The sequence below is a fragment of the Sitophilus oryzae genome, unplaced genomic scaffold (assembly GCF_002938485.1).
Source record: "Sitophilus oryzae breed Bouriz unplaced genomic scaffold, Soryzae_2.0 scaffold_85_pilon_pilon, whole genome shotgun sequence".
In the NCBI taxonomy this organism is placed as follows: Eukaryota; Metazoa; Arthropoda; class Insecta; order Coleoptera; family Curculionidae; genus Sitophilus; species Sitophilus oryzae.
Window position 1 is genome coordinate 1,248,741 of NW_022147483.1, and position 16,656 is coordinate 1,265,396.

At 32.6% G+C, this 16,656-nt stretch overlaps 1 protein-coding gene across 6 annotated transcripts in view; it reads right to left on the bottom strand.

Moving 5' to 3' along the window:
* Nucleotides 1–16,656, bottom strand: part of LOC115890223 (protein bric-a-brac 1-like) — a 506,239-nt gene that overhangs the window by 375,673 nt on the left and 113,910 nt on the right. For all 6 annotated transcript variants that reach the window (XM_030910400.1, XM_030910399.1, XM_030910403.1 and 3 more), the window contains one exon: nucleotides 3,376–4,227. In XM_030910400.1, the coding sequence (XP_030766260.1) occupies nucleotides 3,376–4,227 (852 nt within the window). The remainder of the gene's footprint in view (nucleotides 1–3,375; nucleotides 4,228–16,656) is intronic.

Genomic DNA, 16,656 nt, shown 5'->3' on the forward strand with positions numbered 1-16,656 from the left:
TTCAGGAGAAAGTCTCAGAGCGTGGGTGATTAGTGTTCTTATAATATAAGGGTAAATATATTATATAAATTATGTTTATATGTAGTTTCTGTAAATATAAAACCAGTGCTCTTAGAAAACACAATCTCCATTTATTATAATTATTTACATTTTAATTTTAGCGATTTTTTTTATGTAAACATAATTGCTCCACGATCTCTCCATAGTCTCTAAGCTGGTAAGTTGACTGTTTTGATTAGATACCTTTTTCTTCCATGTTTTTTTTTTCTTTTGTATCAAATGGCAATTCTGTTCCTATTTTGGTTAGACGCAGAATTCCAGTAAGGTTCTTCTAGACAAGAAGAGATGGCATTGAGTATCTTACATACATATAAGTTCTGTTTTGTGACTTTTTGGTAACCTTTGTAATATATATTATAATTATAAACACGTGTTTAATTGAATTTATTAATATTTACTAACGCTTTGTGAATTTACAAAAGTAATTGTAAATTCACTATAATAAAATGTTTAATTTTGTTGTTACTCTATAATAATAGTACAAGAAGTTGGCGATTTTAAAAAATAAATTTACGATAAATAAGTTAATTTTCTATGAGATTTGGTTTGGCAAAAAAACTGTAGAGAGAGCAGAAGCAAAACAAATGGGAAAAGAAGACTAATAAAAAAAATAAAAATTATTTTAAATGAAAAAAATGCCAAACAAATATAAAAGAAAATTTCCCGATAGTACCCATGATACCAATTTTTTTCCAACGTTATTCGTACCTACTTTTCGCCTGATGGTATTGCACAAACAAGCTATACACCGTACAATTACCCATGGGACACATAGAGGTTTTCTGAACGTAATTATACGTATTTTTCATTGTACATGAGCAGACTTTCATTAGATGGTGGTACCGTGCAAGCACGCATGGTACCACAGCTTAATTCGATATCTTTACGCATTTATTATATACTATAGGATGTTATTTTGCTCTAGGTCTCGTTTATTAATTAAACAAAGAAAATAATGTATAACTGGATTTTGGTATATTATTAAAATATGATAGAGGATGCATACAATAAAATGCACACTGAAAAAACAAAACATTTGATATAAATAAAAAATAATAATCCTGGCAGTAGGTATTTTTCTTCCAAAATGTAATGTAATAGTTTTTTTAATAATCATTTCAAAAAGAAATGCCACCATTTTTTACCAAAACGTTCCAAGATAGACAGGTCGGCGAGTGACATCAAAAAACTGTACTAAAACACAGAAAATATGGCATTTAAAATAGAAATATGTCATTCTTTATTGGTTGTCTTGAGGTATACAAGGCGCCATATGGCAGACACGTGTTCTAGGAGTAAACAAAGTAGGTATACGCATGCATGCTTCTCTAATTCAAAGCATCTCTTTTTTGTGAATCTTTAAAGCAACAAGACTCTTTTTCTAAGATCTAAGAGTTCTTAAACAACATTTTAACTTGTTTGAACAATATCCATTAAAAATACAATATAAAAAGTGCATTTAACCAACTTTTGCGTCATTTTTTTTTGTTCTAATAAAGTAGCTAAAAATTTTACTTCCCCAAAAATAGTTTCAATAATAATTAATAAAATATATACACTTTTACAGTAACACAACAATAAATAAGCAAGAAATAATAAAAATTCTTAATAAAGATTGATTAAATTCAATTTTCATGTTCAAAAAGAGTAATTTTAAAATATTTCGTTTGTTATCTTAATGATTCATTTGTACAAAACAAATTTATCAGTAATTATTAATAATTTCTGTAGTTTTGCTTAGAAAGTTTAACACAATAAAGGTGAAAAACGATTAAAAAATATATGGAAAACAATAAACGTTTTAGAAACGATTAAAAAATTATATGAGTCAGATGTAAAAACATGTTTTTTTAAAATTAGTACTTTTGTTCTAAAATTATTTATCTTAAATATTTCAAAATTTTATTTTCAATTAAATTAAAAAAGACTTAAATTAAATTATAAGAATATTATTATTCTATAGTTGCTGAAAATAATTTAAATGATAATACATGTATTTTTCTATTAAATTTTGCAATTAGTTATATTTTTTTTCTGGAAATACGTTTTTGTTCAAATATACATTTTGAAAATGGACATGAAAAAAATGAAATAATACGTACTATAAATTATAGAAATTTTGTTACTATAAAAACAAGTAATATTAACTTTATTGGTGATAATATAAATATTTGAATGAAAATAGTAGAAAAACATTATTGGTCTAACTTGTCAATATACCACCTATAAATATAAGTATATTGTCTTGGTAATATATGATATATGAATATTGATACTTTTGAATGCTGTAATAAACTTTTCATAAACTTTAAATTATAGACCAATAAGTCTTACTCTCTATTTTTTTCTTTACAATATTATGGTTAACATACAAAAATTATGGAAAAAAGAAGGTACCACCATAAGAAATATAAAATGAACATTATTGCAGTCATTTAATTATCATAGCCATATTATTATTATTATTAGAATATTTCTCATCAACATTTGATGCTTTTTTAATGATAACAATTTAATCTATACTGTGCTTAGTAGGTATTCTGATGAGAATTTTAAAATAATTATAAAATTCATTGGTACAATCGTTAAGATCATCATTACCATCAGAATTTAGATTGGTTTAATCAACATTTGATACATTTCTCACTCTAATTCTATCATGACAATTGAATATGTCAATTCAACATCATGATGACGCAAATAAAAATTATTTAACGGAATCAGCATTAGCCTAACCTTTTAAATAAAACTCATCGCATTTTAAAATGATTCAATAAATTTTTCGTGATTTTTTGCTGCTTGTTACTTTCTGACAATTGAATTGATACATAAGATATAGCATTTGAAAATGGTTTAGCACATCCTGGCCATCAAGTTTATCAAGTAGATAACCTGATGACATGTTGAAATCAGTTAAAACAAGAGTCATCTATATTAACCAACTTTTGATGGATTTTTGAAGCTAGTTACTTCCTAACCATCAAATTTGATGCTTGATACGTTCTGGTTGTTGAATTGATACCAGCTTATGAGATAAAAGAAGAGTCACGGCATTTTAGAATGGTTAAATCAAGTTTTGATGGATTTCTGGCCATTAGTAACATCCTGACCAGAAAATTTAACATCCAAATAACTTCATGACATGATTAAAATAATTTAAAACAAGAATCATGCAATTTTACGAATTTGATGGATTTCTGACACTAGCTAACATCCAGGCCATCAAATTCTTCAACCAACCGTCCCGATGACGCAAATAAAAATCCTCCAAAGGAATTACTACAAGCAAATAAGTTAAAACAAGACGAGACTCACCCTTTCCTCCTCTCGAATCATCTCCGCGATGCCCGGCTTGATTTCCATGTCGTCCGTCGACCCGGTGTGCGTCACCTGCACCTGCGGCGGCATGGCCAGCGGCAACGGCAGATTCTCCGGCGGCTGGGGCATTCCCCCAGATCCCTGGGGAGTTTGAGGTGGTGCCGGAGACATCTCCACCGAAGGTGGTGGTTCCGGCACCTCCGTACCCGCACTCTCCGCCGGACTACACAGGGTACTCCTCTCCCCCGACCTACGTCGCTTTTTTGTCGGTCTGTCTGAGTGATCTGAACCTGTACCGCTTTGGGGGGTTTGATCGGGTCTGGACGACCACACGTCTGGGGTTTGGGGTGCTTGACGTGAGGCTGGTCGAGCTGTGAGTTCTGCCGTTCCGGAGGTGGCTGCTGCGATGTCTTGCTCGCCGTTTACGTCGGCTAGGCCTCGGATTTTGAGGGTTTCTGCGACTTTTAGGAGTGGACCGATTTGTTCCTGGGACACGTTGATCTCGCCTTTGTACATGAATTCTACGGCGGCTTTGAGTTCCGGCCACTTGATGTCCCGCATGATGACGATGGGGTGCTGGCAGGGGTTGTCGAAGAAGAGCGCCTGGAAATAGGGGCTGCACGCGGACAGCACCATCTTGTGCGCCTTGACCGAGTGGCCGTCGCAGGCCAGCGTCACGTCCACGAACGACTCGCTCTGGAACAGCTGGTCGAACACGTTGGTCAGGTTGTTCTGGTAGTTGTTCCAGCGCAGGCAGAACTGCTGCGGCGATCCCGTAACGTGCTGCATCTCCCCTGACGACGAGCTCAACGGGTGAGTCCTCGGGTTACTCGTGATGGCGTTCGTAGCCTAAACAAAGAGTCACACAGATACAATTTAAGACAACAACAATAACACACTAAGGTTCTCCCATAGCGGCGACGATACGAGCGTGAAAGGCGAGTGGCGCGGCGCGCGATGCGTTTGGCGGCGCGTCCTGGGGCTGACTGAGAAGGCGAGCGGTGAAGGAGGAGGGCCGGCCGCCCTGGAGGCCGCCCCTGTCCCCTCCAGAGCGGCGGAGTCCGCCTTCTCCCCACCCATCCACCCACGAGGCCGCGTGGCGCGCAGTCCGTGGAGCGGCGAGATGCAACGTCGCCGATGCCGCCGCCGCTGCTTAGGTGTCGCCGGTGCGGTTGTTGGGGTGGGTTAAGGGTCGAAAGTTGCGAAGGGTTAAGAGGCAGAAGATTTTTGTGGTGTTAAGAAGAAAATGTATACAGAGTCATCTATAAAGTTTGTCAAAATTCAAAATTTCTTGGTGCCTCGCCCTTTTTACTAGATTATTTTCTTACTGTTTTCATAGTATTTAATAAATAATTAGTCAAAAGTTATAAGCTGTGGTCTAGCAGAATTGCCGAAATAATTTTGTAATTTTCTGTGTTGTTTAATCGTCACGAGCCCTACACTTTCTTCCTCTGTGAAACTTTTCGAAAATGGTTTGGTCTTGCTATAATCTTTAGTCATATAATCAACAACTTTGATTCCTCCCATTAGGAAACTGGAAAATTTATTTAGTCGAAGCAAGTTGCTATGATTTTTCAAATATTTTCATCAAGAAATCCTGAAAAAATCAGCTTGATGCCAAAAGATTTATTGAAAAAAAAGTCACCAAATCGGCGTGTTTGTCGTTAGCGCGAGTCGAAATGAAGTTGGTTTGTTTAGGATTTGTTGATTAAAGTATTTGAAAAACCATGGCAAATTTGTTCTATCAAGAGACCAAACCGTGACAAAAAAACAACACAGAAATTTAGAAAAGTATTTGAATAATTATTTCAATCATAATATGTGGACTAACCCTCTAATTAAATCAAAAAAAACATTTTATTACAAAATCATCTTTAACGTTCGTCGAAATGCAAAAGTTCATCAATTTCACATTCAATTCTTTATTTTTTTTTTCGCTAAAAGTTATCTTCATATATAAAACTTCTTTTTCAAATATTTTAATCAAGAAATCCTGAAAAAAATCAGCACAATATCAAAAGATTTATTGAAAAAAACAGTCACCAAATCGGCATGTTTGTCGATCGCGAGTCGAAATGGAGCTGATTTGTTCAGGATTTCTTGATTAAAGTATTTGAAAATAATGGGAATTTTGTCTAAAAAATGAGTAATAAGTTTTCTTATTTCCCAATCAGATGAATCAAAATCATGGATTACACGAGCATAGACGAAAGAAAGAGACCACACCGTTTTCTAAAATCTTCGCAGAGGAATACAGAAAATTGCATTCAATAATTCAACTCTTATGAGCTAGCCCCTAGCTTATTAAAATCATTTCCGACAACCAAACATTTCATCCTACTAGAAGTAAATACATATTATATACAAAATGAACTTCCAGTTTCATCCAAATCCAAAATTTAATCGATATTGTATTCAATTCTCTTTAATGTTTTCATTAAAAATTATCTTCATTTATGTAAAATTTTTACAGAAGAAATGATATCATTTTCACTATCATCATCAGCAGAAAATTCTTTAATTTTCAAGCTGTAATCATCTGGTGATGACGCCAACATAACTGGGAAGCATCTGTTCATTTGTAATAAAAAAAAAATAAAAAAATAATTTCGAATATTTGTTTTTTTTTTAACAAACCAAATGAGAAACTGTAGAACCTTCAAAAATATTTTTATTTGTCATTTTTATTTGACAAAAACAAATAAAACCAAATATAACACTATTATTATAATATCAAAAACATTTTAAAAAGTTTTCAACTCTTTTTGGAAAAAATACAGGAACTTTTTAAGCTAGACGTCTAGAACAGTTGCATTTAACAATGTCTCCGAATTTCAGTTTGACAATTATTCTAATGATTAACCTGGGTTATTGTTTTTATTTTTGTTGTTTACATTTACGTATGTCTCTGGTATTCGTATTCGATTCACCACGCCACGCGGCCACAGTCACACTTTACATCACACTTTACACACACACTATGGGCTTGTAACCTTGACACCTTCGAAGGGACAAGACAAGCTGCGATTCGAACAGACAATTAAAAACTGAGGAACAGGGGAATAGCTTATTCGGTATCGAAGAAGCGCGTATGAAGTATGATTAGTAAAGAGCGAAAATACTCTAAACTGGGAGATTTCACTCAAATTTTTATTGTGTTGAACTATAAAATGAGTTTTTAAGTGAATTTTTCTATTCCATTACTCAAAGATAGGGGTTACAACACGAACACGAGCTTATTCAATCGCTATTGATTAAATAGAGATCATATTTGAGTAAAATGATGAATTTACTCTATTTTAGATGAAAATGTACTCAATTATTTCACTCAAAAAATTCACTCCCTGACAAATATGTGTTCACTCAGGCTGATTTTTTACAGTGTAATTTTTCTAAGACCAATCTTAAATTTCCTCTCTCCTTTACAATACTTTTAATACCAATCAAAAATTTCACAATTAAATTAACCAATTCATCCTTTACAGTTTACCCAACACCCAAAATTATTATTCCAATTAACATTGTCGCATTTTTACGTCCGAAAATACTCAAAAAGCTCTCAAAATTATCCATAAAACCGTCCCACCCCTAATTAAAAGGGTTTTTCTCGATTAAATCAAACTCCGGCCGATCGAGCGCATAATTGGCCTTGGCCCTTCTCCCAAGATGACGTCAGAACAAAGTCGTCCAAGTACAGCGAGCCGATTTTCGCCTCAGCCCTCCAGGATGGCCCTTGTGCCTTCGGTATTTATTAATTTTAATTATTAATTAACCCCTTTGTGATTTCTCGTTCGTTAGTTTCTATTTCAATTAGCGATTTTTCTCGGGTTGTGTGGTTGGAGGGGATAAGATTGTTAAGGTTCGGTTATAGAGAAGATTTTAAAGCGCCTAAAGATATAAAAGAAACAACTGAATTTGGGAATATAATATACATATAAAGACTGTTCAACGTTGCGTCAAATATGAGTTTTACGGTGTGTCTGAGATCAGTTCATATTTAGAAAATTTTCAGACATGTACTTAATGATCCTTAGACTTTTGTGGTAGTAATCCAAGACTTGTTAATTTGGCCGCCTCTGCTATCTCTGGTGGTGTACAGGGCTCATTATCACTCTCATAATTCATTTTTTGATTTTAAACGAGTTCTTGATATGCCACTTAACAATCACTACCTACTTAACATTTGACAATTTTAAACGTCAAAATTAATAAAAAGAAAAGATAAGAAAAACGTCAAATCATCCACGCTGCGCATCGGGATGTTGTGAGATGGTTGTGAGTGTCACGTTGGCATAGCAACAAATGTAAAGTAAATGCAGAGTGTGATTTATGATAATTCACTGTTATCAGCTGTTATATGTCACTCTATTACAAATATGGGCACCATATTCCTTCAGCTAGGAAGTAGAATATTGATTTATTATTAAGTGGTCATGGACAAATTAATTAATTACTGAAAATAAAACGTAAAACTCTTTAAATAATGATAAATATATTAAAAGAAAAATTATAATAATAAAATAAATAGTTTTTCAAAAAAGCCTGTAATATGGCTGCGTTATGTTGATGATATTTTTGCAATATGGCAACATAACGTTTCTGAAATAGACATTTTTTTGGAATATATAAATTCTCGCGAACCTACCATAAAATTTACTTTAGAAGTAGAGAGAGGTAATCGTTTGCCATTTCTTGATGTTTTAGTGTCAAAATTTCAAAATAAACTAATTTTAGATGTTTACAGAAAACCCACAAACACAGATAGATACTTAAATTTCACATCTAATCACAGTATAAGTGTAAAAAAAAGGTGTTATAAAAAGTTTATATGATAGGGCAAAAATAATATGTACAGATGACATTTCACTAAACAAAGATATAAACCACATAAAAAATACATTAATAAAAAACGACTATCCACCATATTTTATTGACAAAACATTAAACGAAATACAAACCCCAAATCATAGACACAAAGATAACAATACACAATATATACAACTTACAATTCCATACATACGAGGCGTTTCGGAAAAAATAAGAAGGATAGGAAAACAATATAACATACAAACATCTTTCAAAACACAAAATACACTTAGATCAATTTTATGACATACTAAACCAATGAATACAGAACAACAAACAAAAAATGTAATATACCAAATACCCTGTGAATGCGATAAATTTTACATTGGTGAAACATCTAGACCCTTAAATATTAGAATTAAAGAACATAAAGATTATTTAAGAAAGGGAGATTTTCACAAATCTAAGATTTGTCAGCATTCATGGGACACAGGGCACAGAATACATTTTAATAACGCCAAAATTATAATGAAAGAAGCGATAGCCTCTAAAAGAAAAATAAAAGAGGCTTTTTTAATTCAATCTAATAAAAATAAATGTATTGCTCATGCATCTGTAGATGTTAGTAATGTATGGCAATCGCTTCTTTGATTTTAAAGAACATTACATAAATAAACATAACATACGTAAAATTTAAAAATAATCATACAGAAAGTTTGGGCTTTTTGGTTTTACCTTATTAAGTAATTATCAGGTAGTAATTGTTAATTTTGAAGTTTAACTTAATATAATGTCATTTTAACAGAACGTCAACGATTTCTTGTAGACGTATCTGTTTTAAAAAGTAAAGTGTTCTCGAATAGTTCAATTTAAATATTTTAAATAGTTTTTTTTTCTTGATTCTTTATATTTTTTTTGCTTCCGACGACGGAAAGAGAAAACTTTCCGAAACGTTAAGCATTTTTTTCTTTGTTAGGCAAATTTTTATTACTGTAAACACAACTTCTGACAAGCAGCGTCCGTTTAGGTTTAACGCAGAAGTGTTTAGAAAAAATAACTATTTTATTTTGTAGATTTTTCTTGCAGTGCAGTGACGAAAAACCCATAAGGATTTTTTTTGGATAGATGAATCCGCCACATAGGTATAGACATTTTTTAATAAATATATTGTTTGTCAAATTTAAATTAAGATTTATCTCATAAATTCGTCACAATCTGACAGCGCTGTCGCCATCGCTTGTCACTCAAAGTTGATGACGTGCATCGGAAATGGTTTTGCGACTACCATCTAGCTCAGATTTTCGATTTCTATTAAAACATAACGAAACAATCCTCAATGCAACTCCACTTCCCGTTCTTAAATCCGCATCTGAAACAGTTCGAACGAATTAAATGTCGAACTTATTCTAATTTAGCCACGGCCGCGGCCATTGAACACGTACCACTAGTAAAAGAGCCGACGCTAATATACTTTATTAACGATTTACTACGTCCCTACGTCCATTATACCATATCGCTCCGTTCTCAACATTTATTACGCTACGATATACATTATGTTATATGCCCGTTGCTCTCTTTTTTCCTCTCCGCCCCGCGGTTTTACGACTCTCTGTATATACAGAGAGACGTAAGCGGCGCGGCGGACACACGTGAGTTCTTTGTGCGAAACTGCGTTATAGTTTCGTATTTATCGCACTACCGCAGCTATAAAATCGGCGGCTAGTGACCCAGGGTAGTACTGGCTAGAAGGGGAACAAGGAATGGAAAGAGTTGTACCAGGTGATGGATAACAAGCATACAATCTTCGAAATGTTAAAAGGCGCAAAAATATTCTCATAGGTAACAGCATTAAAGAATCTAGACCTATGGGAGGCGACAGGTAAGCACAGGTAAATTCAAAAAGAATGTGTCTCATTGACATTAAATTATTGCATAAGGTGCATTTCGGAGGGGGTTCATTTCTGATAATATATGATTTGGTAAGATATGATTGTCCTGTGAGGGTTCTAACAACTTTACAGAAAGATCCGCGTACAAGAGAATATATATTTTGATACAGATGAAGAAGTGGCATATGTGATCTAAGTTTATTAGTTCCCTTGAGGATGTCCCATTCATTTTGAAGTATACTGAAGAACACTTTTTTGTGGAAATTTCTGAAATCGACCACGAATGGAGTTCCTTCAATATTATGTAAGAGCGTTGCCTCGTTAGCCAGTTTGTCTGCTCGGTCGTTACCAGCAATGTCAGAGCGTCCAGGAATCCACATAAAGTTAACATTGTAGTTTCTTTTAGTAAGTTTATATACTAAATCTCGAATGCTGCAGGTTAGAGAGTTTTTGGAGTTTAAAGAAGCAATACTGTTGAGGGAACTAAGTGAATCAAATAGTATTAATATTAATGCTTCAATCGGTGGCATGCTCTGAATTTGGATCAGAGCCTGATAAATAGCTGTGAGTTCGGCTGTTAAAATGCCAGAGAAATTAGGTAATCTGATTTTTTTATTAGCAACCGGGCTGTAAAAAGCACAGCCAACACAACAACGTCCACTCTGATGACTCCGAATTTATGAATTATAAATAATAATGAAATAATTTTAGGGGATCTCTATATTATATTAGCCCAGACCTCTAACTTAATAGAAAGAGCAAACAGAGCACTAAGCCAGCTCTAAGAGAGCGAGAGAGACAGGGTGTTATCTCTTAGAGTAAGAGCCGCAAGAGCAGATAGGTAAAGCCGCCCGTCATCTACGACTAATCTTGAACTAATTGAATTTGCTAGATTGCTTCTCCCGATAAAATATACATTTACCTGGCACTGGCTCTGGATTAGTCGCTGTCTGCCGAGACGTGGCGTTATTTTAGTTAAAATTGGCGCTTTAATATAGTCTGGACTCGGTCTAAAATTGTCTTTTGCCTAAAATCAGTCACAAAAAAAGTTTCTTAGGCAAAAAATTTCTTAGCTTATCGGTTGATCTAAATATATAAAACAAATTTGGAAAAATTCAACGAAAAATAGTGGAAAAATAATGCTATTTTCCCCATGTTTCCATATTTTTTCCATCTTTTCCCATCAGAAAGATATCGAAATATTTAGAAAATGCTTGAATCGAGATGTAATCAATAATATAAAGAGCAAATTAGAACAACTGTCAAATCGACTAGTCTCAACCATTCTTCATCATTCAAAAATATACATTTAAAAAATCATATTACCAATGTTCTTATAAGTTTGTGGTTTTCACGTCACTATGGTTCATATCAAATAAACTTTTATTCACGTGATTAAGCAAGCTTGACCGGCACAGCGTTTAGTTCAGTCATTGGGGATTTTTGAGTGGAAAAAAGTCCGGAAGTTTTTCAACTTTGCAGGTTTAGAGGTTTTGGGGTCCCTAACTAAAATCCATAAAATGCACATTTCCAGACTTGCCGCCGGCGCCGCTATCTTGCCAAGAGGGCGCTCAAAATCGGTATTTTGTGAATATCTCGAAAACTATGTGTTTTTCGCGAAAATTTTGGGAGAGCGAAATTAAAGAGAATAAAATTTCTTATAACAAAGGTTTTATGAAAATTTTCGCTAAAGTCAACATTTTACAATTTTGCGTAAAATATGATATATTATGTATAGTCGATTTTCCGAAATCAAATGTCAATTAGGGTTTACTAAAACTAGCTTTAGTTTAGTTTCTTCAATTTTGCCATGAAACAGTGGCGTATCATTAATTCGCTCATTAATTTATGAATAATTAATTTTAATTATTAAAAATGTGTACTTGTTTCCACACCACCCAAGAGGTAAAATACATGGCGAGTGCGAAGGCCTACTCCACTAGGCAAATTAAAAACTTTAACTTATCTGCACAAGCCCGACGGATCTGGCTCATCAGGGTGGTCTCTCAGTACGTCCAACTCTTCATCTTCAGCCGCCAGAAAGATATCTACAGGCAAGTCCAACCCCTCTTCATCGGATTCGTCCAGTGACACTTCAGTGACGTTGTCACAGGATTTCCCATTGCAGTATGCACAAATCATTGAACATTTTAATCCTGCTTTTCTGCATCCACAGGCTTTACCACAGTTGTTGGTTTTGTATTTACAGGATAAAAATGCCACTAGGGATTTTGGAGCTGGATCTTTCAACGTTGTGACTGGAGTAATGCCTGTTTTTGTTGAATGCTGTCCAGCACGACAATTAATTATTCATAAATTAATGAGCGAATTAATGATTGGCCACTGTTTCATGACAAAATTGAAGAAACTAAACTAAAACTAGTTTTAGTGAACACTAATTGACATTTGATTTCAGAAAATCGACTCTAGTATATATATTATACTTTACGCAGAATTGAAAAATTTCCAGGGATTTTGTGCCTAAACGGTTGACTTTAGCGAAAATTTTCATATAACCTTTTTATAGGAAATTTTATTCTCTTTAATTCTGTTCTCTTTAAATATTTGCGAAAAACGCATAGTTTTCGAGATACAAAATACCGATTTTGGGCGCCATCTTGGCAAGATGGCGGCGACGGCGGCAAGTCTGAAAATGTGCATTTTATGGATCTTAGTTAGGGACACCAAAACCTATAAACCTGCAAAGTTTCAAAACGTCCGGACTTTTTTCCAAGCAGGCCCCTTTTTTGATCCTCAATGACTGAACTAGTTGCCCACTTTTACATATTTTCTTTTAATCAAAATATTTTAGGTAACAAAAATAATTATAAATATATAAACAGTTATTATTTACATCAACAAAACCCCACCCCCTTAACAGCACTTAAGGAACGAAAGGGGCCATTAATACCCCTTTCCCGTTCGAAATATTCTAATAAAGTTGCAATGAGTTTTTTACGGCTATTAAGCTATCTTACACTTCGCACTAAAATAGGTTCTAAAAAGAACAATGTTCACTGCAAGGTTGCTAGTAAAAATGTTTAAGCTTAAAGTAAACACTATTTATTGAAACCAAAAACTCGTACTAAAGTGTCAAAACAAATGACAATGTCAGGAAATAAATAAATAAATCCATAAAATTTGTCACACAGGACATTTTTCCATATAGACAATACATCACAATATTCAAAACCATAAAAAAGATATAACAATTCGCGCATAGTAGTACCACAATGAACCTTATTGTTCCTTTTAAACTCACCTGGTGGTACCTACCATATTCCCAGAAGCTACAGACCATTAAAACCAAGCATATTAACTTAACCCGATCCCAGGCGATCGTATTAATATTATTATTATTAATTCCTGGCGATATTAGAGCTACCGGCAGGCATTTCTCCCACAGTGCTGCGGTACTGGCGAGGTGTCGGTACCGCGAAACTCAAATATTAAAAGAAATATTAACCGTAAGAAATTATGGTAAACGTTCGTGAGTAAATGCAAAATATTTTCCTTCCATCGATTAAATCATTTCCTGCATATTCGTTTCGAGATCTCGGCGCTTTGCAGGATCAGAGTTGGAATGGCTTCGAGTTTAAGTTTTAATGTGTATAGTATATGATCGAGAAAAAGTGTGATGGAGTAGGTTATAGAAGCTAAAGAAAGTTATGTAAGTGTTTTCTTTAGTTAATAAGTTAAATATATTTAAAACAAAATTTTACTGGTTCCGATGGGCCCTCTGCTGTTACATTTCTGCCATATTGCCAAAAAAACTGTGAAAATTAGATCGAACGATGGAAATTTGCGTCGTACCGTTGACCTCTGGGGATAGAATGTTTCTGATCCACGTGACATTTTATATAAAAATGATCTGTGCACTTTTTTTGCTCAGATCAAAATTAACCGAGATAGGGTTGCTAGAAGCTAGAGAGACAGCGTTTATTGAAACATTTTTTTCAAAGTTGTTTCATTTTAATAACTCCGAACTGGATGAACGGAATCTAACAAATGCGAGCTCGTTTAAAAGAGCGTTTATTACTCTATATGATACCACATAAACAATAAAAATAAGCTTTTGAACGTAGACGCTATAGGTGGCGTTGTCTTATAATTTAACACACATTATGCGTTTTTTCAAAGAAATTAAATACGATAGTATATGTAATTTTAGCTGATACTAAAGAGTAATAAAAGCTTAAAAAGTCAGCGAAAACCGCATCTTGATATATTTTTTCAAACCAAAGTTTTTAGCAAAATTTTGATAAATACGAAAAAATAAGCTCTTAATTGCCTTATTTTTCTAACACGGTATCACTAGCTCTCTTGATTATGACCATTCTAATAAAAAATTAGACAATGTACCAGAATACTAGGTGTATTAATATCTAATAATTAAGATATCAATGACAGTGAACAATGACATCAATGACAAGAACAGAAGTTGCTTTTAAAGGGATAGTTTAAACATCAAAATATTATTATATCAACATTTTGATAGTCTCAGCAGGGTTTTTTTTATCTTTTGATTGCCTTTCTAAAAATGTCTTTCTTCAAAAGAGAAAAAACGCTGCTAAGACTATCAAAATGATGATATAATAACACTTTGACGTTTATACTATTATGTAAAAAGCAACTTTTTTCCAAAGCCTACCATCGCATCGTTTCTTATTCACTGTCATTGATATCTTAATTATTAGATATTAATACATCTGGTATTATGATATTCTGGTATATTGTCGATTTTAGAATAAACTAATCGTTTCTATCTTATTTTTTATTAGAATAGTCATAATTAACAGGACTACTGTAACCATGTTATAAAAATAAGGTAATTAAGAGCTTATTTTTTTCGTATTTATTATAATTTTGCTAATATCTTTGGTTTGTAAGAGGATATCAAGATGCGGTTTTCGCTGACTTTTTAAGCTTTTATTATTCTTTACTATCAGCTAAAATTACATATACAGGGTTGTTCAGCACATACGACACGGAATATTGTAGCTAAACGATTAGATTTTTACAAATTGTAAGTTTTAGATTCGTTAAAGGACTATTAGAGCTACAATTTAAAAATATTTTTACAAGATACAGAGTGTCCCAAATAAATAAAAAATATCAAAGTTGTATTTTTTTAAATGAAATACCCTGTATATTATTACATTTTTAGTTTCTACGATTAAAATAAAGGTAAATTTGATTAAGGTTTATTACACTTAAACCTTACCGATTTTGAAATATTTTCAATTTTGCGAAATTGCAGTATAAATTTTAAGGCTTCATTTCTCCGAGGATATCAAAGTTTTTAATACTAAATATTTACTGAAGTTTATTTATTGATCAGTTATTGTGTTGCAATAATAAAAATTATACTACCTTATACAGAGTGTCTAAAAATTTATTTTAAATAATTACTAGCTTTAAATGGCAATAACTTATTTAATTTAAATATAACACCCTGTATATTTTATGAGAATCAGATGCACAATTTAATTGTCTATCAAATTGTATTATACCACTTCTTACCTATTCCTTCAAGTTTTCGTAGAAAATGCATTTTCTTATAATTTAGACCTCATTTATCAATATACCCATGGAATATTGACATTTTAGATTGTTTTTAAAACAACAAATGTACAAAATATACAGGCTAGTAATATTATTGTTTTTAGTAAAACGATAATTTTACTAGCCCATTTGTATGCAAAAAGAAAGCTATTTAAATCTTTATAAAAGAGTATACCATTAATTAAATATACCACCAGTATTTCCGCCCAAATACTAATTAACTACATACTTAATTGTGTTCGTTAATAAATTATTCTAAATAAATGTGGATTTGAATCAGAAATCAATATAATTCTCTGTTGTTATAAATTAGCATTTGTCAAAAAATTAAATATCATTTTTAAGGTGTTACTTTTTACCACACTGTCTAATACACATACATAATTCAGTTTTTTAGTATTTGGAGCAATTATTATTAATCAACGCAAACAGTCAATTAATGTAGTTTGAATACTGGAATCATATTAACTGGTCCTCTTTAACAAATATTTAAACAGTTTTTTTTTATTTTTTAATGAAATAAACATCGACAATATTAGTACTCTTTAAAAATTTGGTACATGTTTAAAAATAATCTAAAATGTCAGTATTCCATGGGTATGTTGATAAATGAGTTCTAAATTACAAGAAAATGCATTTTCTACGGAAACTTGAAGAGATGGGTAAAAAATGGTATATTCTCATAAAATATACAGGGTGTTCCATTTAAATTAAACAAGTTATTGCCGTTTAAAGTTAGTAATTATTTAAAATAAATTTTTAGACACTCTGTATAAGGTAGTAAAGTTTTTATTATTGCAACACAATAACTGATCAATAAATAAACTTCAGTAATTGTTTAGTATTAAAAACTTTGATACCCTCGGAGAAATGAAGCCTTAAAATTTATACTGCAATTTCACAAAATTGAAAATATTTCAAAAAAGGTAAGGTTTAAGTGTAATAAACCTTAATCAAATTTACCTTTATTTTAATCGTATAAACTAAAAATGTAATAATATACAGGGTGTTCCATTTA